The following is a 10,436-nucleotide window of genomic DNA, read 5'->3' on the forward strand; positions in this document are numbered from 1 at the left end:
TAAAGACAGGGTATAGACCAAGGTTAAAGAAGACAGCTGCAGTCTTGAAGTTATACTCACTGACAGGAGTTCATTTGTATGTTCAGGCGTCGGTGAAGAATAGTGAATGAAGTATTCAAAATTATAGTAGCAATGAAGACATAGTCTAAAGTACCAGAAAGGATTCCAGTGAAAGCACATTTATTTATTGACAGTCAGTGTCCGAAGCAATAAAGTTATTGCAAGCTTAACAATATAATCAAGGCTATAATACGAAGACTTGAATCGGGGTTAGTCGTCTGTGAACCAGACCAGTTGTACTAGGCACAACAGCTCGTGTAAGGAATCTGGATATTATTTTTAAAATAATTTTTAAGTTGAGGAACGTACTCGGATTGAACGTTTATCTGTTAAAGTACGAGAAGAGGTACGCGGGGTATACAGCTAAACTGCTCTAAGGATTGGCGAAGCTCAAAGTTTAATTATTAAATTAAATAAATTTATTTAGTGGACTTTAATATAATTTAATTAATGAACTTAAAATGATTTATTTTACACACTTTAAATAAGTTTATTTTATAAATCTAAATTAGTTTATTTATATAAGTTATATTTAAGTTTATTTTATAAATTAATTTAGTTACAATTTAAACTTAAGTAAAAACAAAACAAAACAAAAGAAAAGAAAGCAAAAGAAAAGGATACAAAACAAAAAAAAACAAAAAAAAAAGGAAAAGGAAATGAAATAAACAAAAAACCTGGCAACCAAATAGTCGCAGGTTAGAAGATCAGGAGGTTGGTTTTTGTTTTAGTTTTACAATTTGGTAGTCGCAGGTTTTGAGGTTAACAAATAAAGAAATCAATATCTAAATGTTCATATATATGTTGCTAACTACAACATCGCAGGTTGCCATTTTTGCTGGTCCAAAAATCCTTAGTCGCAGGTTAGCAGTCCAAGCTCCTTAGCCATAATTTTATTTATTAATTCAATTAATTTATGTGGCACAATTTTAGCCACATATTTTCAATTGAATATAAAGTCTACACAAGCAGCAGAAGCATTCAGCAATCAGATTGTTCTGTTCATCTTCTCTCCCAAGAGAGCTGGTGAAAATAGAAGCAAAGAAAATACAGAGAAGTTCAAACTCATTGTATATCCGTTTAACTTCTCACCGGAGTAGCGTTATAATGCCTGGTTTAACTCTTGTATATTCATAGGGTCATCATAAACGTTACCCGGTAATTAAATCCTTGTACAAACAAAAGCAAGATCATTGTATATGATTTGATTTGTAAATTTTTGTAGAAGCTAAGAACTTTATTGTTCATAGATTATAGCCGGTTAACTTACCGTAGTGTAGCAACACCCCTCGCGGATTTATATACGATTATATATATTTCCCATAATATCTTGTGTTCCTCGTTTTATCGTCCCAAACACTATTCCTCTCAAGAACACGAAACCACTAACTGAGCACTAAATTTTATATCCGCAAAAGATTCGAAAGAATTTTTTAATTTAGTGTTTACAACCCCCCTTCTACGATAATTCAGGACCCAACAATTGGTATCAAAGCAAACTGATTGATACACAAATCAGGATCCTTAAATGAATTTATTTTATTAATTTTTCATTTACAAAAATTTATTTTGTAAATTTAATTTAGAAAATTTATTTTATAAATTTAATTTAAATAAGTTTATTGTATGAACTTAATTTAAATAAATTTATTTTATAAATTTAACTAAATTAATTTATTACTTAAATTTTAGTTTATAAAATGTTTATTTAAATTTTTTTTCGATTTCAGGATGGTAGTTTTGTAAGACATCATTTTGATTAGTTCAGTATTGGCACCTAGTTCTTTTCCTATTTGTTCAAATTGCCAAACTTGGTGAACTTGTTTAAATCAACAAATCGCGTGAGACTCTGTCAAATACATCTGTTTTGCAAGGCTATGGGCGTGTGGTGCGCATTTCCTTCCCCCTACTTTACTTCTCGCGCGTGCATCTCAACAACTACCTGGCTGCTGTTGTTTGTCCGGTACAAGGAAAATTAAGCAGTCGCAGATTGCGGAGAAGTGTCGCAGTTTTATAAGGTGTATGCAAACTTGTGTGGATTGGAAGTTCATCGTAGTACAGAGAAAATAGATGACGATGGTATTATTTTAAGTAAGTACTTGCTTTGCAACAAATCTGGTTTTAATGAAAATAATAGCAAATCAGTTAAAAAGAGGAGGACTAAGTCTGTCAGATGCGGCTGTAATGCTAAAATGGTGTTGAATTTTTTCCTGAAAAGAGGTATTATATCTCCAATTTTTTTGAAGTACATAATCATCCATTTGTTCCCAAAGATTGTAGCCATTTCTTTAAAAGTAATCATCAAACGTCTACCTTCTCAATCAACTTTGTGTTTGATGATAGTAAAGTGAACATTGGTAAAATTAAATCCTTTAGATTCATGAAAGTGTTGGTTAGGGGTTATGAAAATATTGGAGCTACTTTAAAAGATTTCAGTAATTTTGATCAAGATTTAAAATCTTATGTTGGTCCTTATGATGGTCAAATATAAATTGAGAAATTCAAAGTGAAAAAAGAAATAGATCCTTCTTTTTTTATGACTATGAAGTCGATTATTTTGGCCATATTACCAAACTGTTTTGGGCTGATTCGACGTCAATAAGGATTATCAGCTTTATGGTGATGCGGTCTCATTTGATCCAACATTTAATAAACAAGTAAGAACCATGTTCCTTTTTTATATTTTGTTTTCTTTCATAGTAATGACTTTTAAATTATGACTAGGGCTAAGATTTTAGTAGTGATTTATTATTCTTTTTCTATTAACTATCATTTATTACTTTTATTGCTAGGTACAACATGGTTTTTGCTCCATTTACACGTGTTAATATGTTGAACAAGTAAACTAACTCCTGGAATTCAGGAATATTCATGCATATTGTTGGTTCAGAGAATGTAGAAGAATATAAGAGGTTGCATTAAGTATGGTTCAAAGAACTCAGTAGATGTATCTATTTTAATTCATGTATGATGTTTTATATTCTCCTATTATATAAAATAAAGGAGAAGATTATATTGTTTTTAACAAGATTGAAAAGATTGAAATATACAGAATATATTAGAAGCCCAGAATACATAGTTCTTCTCTTGATTCTATATTCCATTCTGCACCTTATACACAGAAATATACCTAAACCCTAGACACATACACAACATAATAAACGTGTGTTACGTTTGCATCTACTCTTCTTTCAAAAGAAGATGTAACACATTTCACTTGGGCGTTTATAACACTTTTAAAGGCTATTGGTCATAATCCAATTTATTTAGTCACCGATCAATGTCCGACTATGAAGCAGACCGTACCTGTCGTCTTTAAAGCAACTGATGATTTTCCTGCTAACCGCTTGTGTATGTGGCATATAACTGAAAAGTTCAATGCTAAAGTATATTTATTTTTCTTTGTTTGTTTTTTTCATAAGAGTGGTGAGTTTAATTGTTTAATGTGATGTGGTTGTCATTCTTAGTTATTTATTTGTTTAATCATTGTATTTTTAAAATTTTGTAGCTAGGCAACTTCTTGTGCAAAGAAACGGATTTCATGGAAAAGATTAAAAAGGTTATATGGTCCACAAGTATAGATATTGATGAGTTTTCAGAGTTCTATATTCGCTTTGAATGTACCATGGATAAGCAACATAAAGAAACAAAAAGGTTGAATCATAACTCTACATCTGGCAAACCAACTACTGTTACTAAATTCTTCATTGAGGATGATGCCGCGGAGTTATACATGCGTGACATTTTTTACAAAGTGCAAGATGAAATTATGGCAGCTCGTGAGGATATGCGAATTCAAACTATTGGTTCTGAGATAAACGCCATTAAGTGTTATAAAATGAGAGATGTCAAAATGAAAGACATGATTTTTAAGGTAATTTTTTTAGTTCATGTTATTTTGTGATTAATCTGTATTCAGTCAAATTGTATTCTCTTACCAGTGATTAATCTGTATCTTTTAGTGATTTTTTTTATGATTTGTTTAGTTTTGCATTACAACCAATTGTTTTGTATTTCAGGTTGAAGTCAGTAAGACACACGCTAATTGTTCTTATAAGAAGTTCCTTTTGTGCGGCATTTTAAACTGTATTAAAAAGAGGGAAAAGATATTAAAATTGAATATGTTCTTTATTTCGCGCAACTAAGGATGTGATGTGTACCATATAAATAATATAATTTACTACTCAATGTGCGCACCCATTTATAGTAAACTATCGTATTCAGCTAAGAGACACGTAGCAGCTTTTTTAGGACCACTTAATCGTGTTATACCCTCCTGATCTTTTCATGAATGCTTTATTTTATTTTCTCTCCAAGTCTAACTATAGGCTTGACATAAGTCCAAGAAATTCTCCATGTATAATATGTTATGGCGATTATCTTTTTTATTTATGATAATGTGTACCTTCATTTGTCTTGTTTTGAAAAGGTCGAGTGAAGATATTGTGAACTCTGTTTTTCTTGGCTTCATGATCCACTTCACTGTGGACTTCTCAGTATAGAATAACTCTGGAGTTCACGATATTACATATTTCTTGATTTCTCAGTGTAGTAAGGAATTAACTTCACAAAGTTGAAGAAAATTGAGTTGTCTAGAAGAAAAACTAAGACAAGTACATATAAACCTGTCAATAACCCAAATTGTAGACTCCATTTGAATATATTAAGTGATATTGTATCTTGAGTTGGCTTATTATGATAGTATAGACATGTCATGTACTTAACAAAGAACATTTATATTGCTACCAATCTCTTGAGTACTTCATTTTTTGTTCTTTACTGATGTTTGAACATTTAAATGAACATTTTTTAGTGAGAATATTTTTAAGACTGCAGCTCTCTTCTTTAACTTTTCTCTATTCTCTGTCTTCAATTGTTCTAATTTCTATACTTCAAACACTACATATCTTTCATCAATGTTAATACACTGAAATCTTCTAGTGACATATAATATTAAATTTTTGGATCAAAAATGTTGGAGATGACCTAAGTTTAACCAAACGAGCTTTAAATTCCAAGGCCATGTTTATTTTATATGATTATAATGGCTGGATAATAATTGGAGGAAAACTAATCCCATCAAAATTAGTCTCATGGATTAATTAGTCATATTCTATATTTGTTTGGAAGAATTAAGTGTAGGATTGTACTGTAATCTTTAAAAATTTTAATTATCATATGTTTATTTATTGGGATGATCCACATGATTGTAATATATTTCTTTAAAATTTTTAATTCTATGTTTGTTTCACATGGGATTACAATGGTGGATTATAATCCCTTAAAAATGACTTGTAAGAGAGGATTAAACAATACCTCCTCCTTACCAAGTATTATAGGGATTATAGTCTTATTCTCTATTCCAACAAAACAAACATGAACAAACATGAGATAGGATATTTAAAGGATTATAATCCTTGGATAACCCTTCTCTAATTTTTTACAAAATAAAAATAGAATTGAAAAATTTTAAAGGATTATAATCATATCCTCTACTTAATAACATAAAACAAAAATGGCCCAAAAGTTTAAAACTTTTTTATATTCCTCGTATCTTTATACGGCAACAAATGAATTATGTCACAAATCATACAATTATACACCTCAATAAGAGAAGTAACGTATGCTATATTTAACTCCTCTACTTGCAACTTTTTTCCAACGCGTCAATTGGAATATTTCAGCATATTGCTTAGTTCACGTTTAATGGTGCAATTCAATACTTTAGATCCAAATTTAATTATGACAGCTCAAAAATAGTTATTAAATTATTAAATAAAAATTGACAAATATATGAGTATTACCGATTCACATATTTTAGCACTAAATCCAAGCTCTAGAAGACGATCTTTTTCATCAAGGATTAACACCGAAAGTTCATCTAGTTTTTGTGCACAATATGATTTATTATTTTAAACTCCTTACAAAAATACAATTTTGTAACTCTATATAATTAAATTTTATATAGAAATTAACCAATCTTAACAGCATTTATTTGTTGAAAAAATATATTAAAAGTTACAAATTTCTTTACTTTTAGTTGAAAATTGAATAAAAGAAATGGTAAAACTGTAAATAAATTTGAAAAATTGTTGTATGGTTGGAATCTCATGTATTGAAAACCTAACCTTTGGACTTAAGTTTTTCTTGATGCACGTATTATGTTAAATAAAATGTTTAACTAAATGAAAATAAATAAATATAAAAAATGTTTAATTTAAACACTGTCAAATATACGATCACCATCGAATATTTTGATAAATACTAGTTTTATGATCACGGTCGATTTAAATATTGGTGACTATTTTTTGTTTTGAGAAGTAAAATTCCATTAATCGAGGGATTCTTCCCTCACTACATACTCCAACACACAGGGAGGAATTAAAATGAATTCCAAGCTATAAAATCACCTCTGTCATTTCAGAGTACCTGACATACCTTAAACACAGGGAGGAATTAAAATGAATTAAAATATATTTCAGCACAGGGAGGAATTAAAATGAATTAAAATATATGAGTATTACCGGTTCACATATTTCAGCACTAAATCCAAGCTCTAGAAGACGATCTATTTCGTCAAGGATTAACACGACAAGTTCATCTAGTTTTTGTGCACAATATGATATATTATTTTAAACTCCTTACAAAAATATAATTTTGTAACTATATATAATTAAATTTTATATATAAATTAACCAATCTTAACAACATTTATTTGTTGAAAAAATATAGGGAAAATGAATTTTTACGTCACCCAACTTATTTTGTATTTAGAAACTTATCACTCAACTATAATTTTTTTTTGTTTTGCTCACTAATGTTAGGTTAGGATTATTTTTAGTCACTAACTTTAGGTTCGAATTTGATAATTAGTATTTTGTCAATTTTCTATACTATTAGTAAAATATAGTGATAACGTGTATAAAAAGTGTCATATGTGTCTTATAAGAAAGTTTATATGTGTCTAAGTTTGCTAGATGCATATGGATGAGTGGTATAAGGTCTGAAAAATATACTTATGTTATAGCAATAATGCATATTGTTTTAAATATCGGCAGACATTGTAAATAGACGCATAAAATCAGTTCATATACGTCTATTACTTTTTAGGTGGGGTACTAAACTCAAAATCAAAATTATTAGGAAGAGGTATCGCAAAACGTACTAAAATTATTGGGAAATAAAAAATTAAAAAATTCAATAAAATCAAATTAGCAAACCGATCATAAAGTATTTATAAAAAAATTAAAAAAATACATATCAATATTTTAACAAACGACGTTTTCAAAAATCGAATGAAATCACCAATCACAACTCCTTCATGCAACTTTTACCGGCCGAAAATAAAAACTATAAAACCATTCATTCTAATAGAATTGTGAAACAAGTATATATATAAACATAAAAATACAATTTTTAACTATATATAATTAAATTTTATATAGAAATTAACCAATCTTAACATCATTTATTTGTTAAAAAAATATATTAAAAGTTACAAATTTCTTTACTTTTAATTGAAAAATGGATAAAAGAAATGGTAAAACTGTCAATAAATTTGAAAAAAGGTTGTATGTTTGGAAACTCATGTATTGAAAACCTGACCTTTGGACTTGAGTTTTTCTTGATGTACTTATTATGGTAAATAAAATGTTTCACTAAATGAAAATAAATAAATATTTAAATTGTTTAACTTAAACACTGTCAAATATACTATCTCCATCTAATATTTTGATAAATGCTAGTTTTATGATCACAGTCGATTTAAATATTTGAGACTATTTTTTCTTTTGAGAAGTAAAATTCCATTAATCTAGGGAAGAATCCCTTACTACATACTCCAACACAGAGGGAGGAATTAAAATGAATTTATTTTTCTAAAATAAATTCATTATCGTTCAGCTAAGTGATGAGCTATATTATTCGTTTAGCAACTCTCCATTATCTTTGCTTCTCATTGGATACTCTTAGTTTTCCTAGCTATAAAATCACCTCTGTCATTTCAGAGTACCTGGCATACCTTAAACGAGGAGCTTCTTTATTGAATTGAGGCGTCCACATTAATCTTCTTCCAGCCCGTGTCTAGGGATTACCTTTTGATATGATCTCGTTGAATTTTACCTTTGCCAGCATGAGTGGATTTATGTTCTGCCTCTTTCTATTATGAAACTATCTTAGAACCAATATCCAATACTAACTTCGGTGTCATCTCCTTACCTTCCCATACTCTTGTGATTCTATCAAACCATATGCCCGAAAGAGTATTCGTTTAAATTACCAGCTTTGATTTATTTTCACTAGTTAGCCTTTTTAGCACCCAGCTCGACACATATTCCACCTCAGTTTATATTGCTTTTTTTTAAGAAAGGAAAAATGTTCTGAACGCCCTCTTTATTTAAAACTACTAAAATGAAATAAATTTAGCATACTCAAAATGTTATTGTCTTGCGAAACTGCAATACATGGATGTAGAATCAAGAACATACATAAGTGCACTTGCACAATGGTATATGAGATTAAGTGATTAGAGAAAATATTCCCAGATACCTCCTTAAGCAATTTTCACCCCGAAAAGCATGACACAATTCTAAGGTGCTTTCCTGGAATCAGTTCTGTTCAAGTCATGGTCAGCCTCGATATCCATCTCGAGCCTGGTACCTGCATTTCCACTGTGATTCTGTTCAAGACCAAAGTTCTGCACCCCTTCCTTAGAATGCGATTTTTCGCCATCAGCAACGACATATTTTCCCCTGTTGGCTTCCTCAACTTGTACTCTATTAGCATTATATTCCACATTAATAGCAAAAGAACTGTGAACAACTGACCCTGTCTCAAAATGCATACACTTGAAGAAAATAACTTTGTCCGCTGATCTCAGATCCTTTGCTTGCACAAAATCTTTCCAGCCACTAGATAAGACATGACTGTTACTTCCCTTACAGACACCATAGCGAAAATTCCACAGTGTCATCGACTGGTCATAGAAAGCTAGCTCATGGGAATCGCATGGGAAGCAACTAGCATAAATTTTCGGAATCACAATTCTGGAGAGCCTACCTACGTCGCTAGGAGTAAGTACCTTTTCAAATAGACGGGTACGTGTACAATCTTGTTGCCTCTGTGCCTCGAAAATATTGACAGACCTTCAAGAAAGGCTATCAGCAATGCAGACTTGTTTCTGAAAATTTGGTTCTTGTGCAATGTTTTCTGTCTTTAGCAAGTTTTTATCGAGGCTATCAATCAAAAGTTTGGCGGTTGTGCTTTCATATGCCATGTCAGCTTCCTCCTCTGTCTTGAAAATCCCTATGCAAATCCAGTTATGATTTACATAAACATGTGCTGCCTATCAATCAAAAGTTTGGCGGTTGTGCTTTCATATGCCATGTCAGCTTCCTCCTCTGTCTTGAAAATCCCTATGCAAATCCAGTTATGATTTACATAAACATGTGCTGCCCAGTTTCCATTCATTAGAGCAACGACTCCCTTAAAACTCGAGCTATGAATAGTTTTATCATGCCTTGCACGCTTGGTACATGATTGATTATGACTCAATCTGTTCGAACCTGAAGCTTTGCGGAACATATGTGCTGTGACATTCAAGAGATTCTCCATCGTTTACTGCAATCACAGGAAAGTTAGTAAATGAAACAAGTAAATTCATTTCATTCTTAAACTATCGAAACCTGCAGAGAAAATGATATGCAGCTAGTAACTCATATTTAAAGTCCAAACTCTAAGCTGGAAAGGAAAAAGATTTGAAGAAAACACATCCATACTTGTGATTACTAATAAAACATAGAATATAATGTATTTTTTAACATATGAATAAAAAGAGATCTCATTTATGGATTTATTAGCTCAACTAAAAAACTACTTTTGTAACTACATTTTCTGCATTGTACTACAGAAGTTTCCCAACTCTCTTATCACAGTCAGGGAGGGGAGGATGTAGTATGTGGCTACCTAGGATATTTGTCACCTTAAATAATATTTTACTATTTTTTGTTATTAATTTTTTTGGATATATATGAAAATGTACCCAGAAAATATAAAAATATAAGGGTATATTCAAAAAAGTATGATGGATATCTTCCTGAAATTTAATTCCTGGATCGGGCACTGGTTACATCTGAGCAAATATGCCGTTTTTCATACATCACACATTCATCAAATGTCTAAAAATTCCCAATAAAATGATCACCAACCATTCCAGAAATAAATGTAAAAACTACCCATGGTAGACAAAAATATGCTTTAATCCATTTAAGAAATGTCTCCTATTACACAATTACTATAATTTTGACTACACATTACACGTTTGATTTAAAGTAAAACCTTCAAATAACTGGAAGAACACATGACAAACAAAACCTTAC

The 10,436-nt window shown here is 30.5% G+C and overlaps 1 protein-coding gene across 1 annotated transcript; it reads right to left on the reverse strand.

Annotated features, from left to right (window-relative positions):
• Window positions 1–8,647: 8,647 nt before the first annotated feature.
• Window positions 8,648–9,672, reverse strand: LOC141661275 (AP2/ERF and B3 domain-containing transcription factor At1g50680-like). The gene is made up of 2 exons (XM_074468259.1): window positions 9,389–9,672; window positions 8,648–9,203 (listed from the first exon to the last, which is right to left on the reverse strand). Exons 1-2 carry the CDS (start codon window positions 9,670–9,672, stop codon window positions 8,648–8,650), a joined length of 840 nt encoding a protein of 279 aa, XP_074324360.1.
• Between the last annotated feature and the right edge of the window lie 764 nt (window positions 9,673–10,436).

The sequence above is a fragment of the Apium graveolens genome, chromosome 5, assembly GCF_009905375.1.
Source record: "Apium graveolens cultivar Ventura chromosome 5, ASM990537v1, whole genome shotgun sequence".
Lineage (NCBI taxonomy): Eukaryota > Viridiplantae > Streptophyta > Magnoliopsida > Apiales > Apiaceae > Apium > Apium graveolens.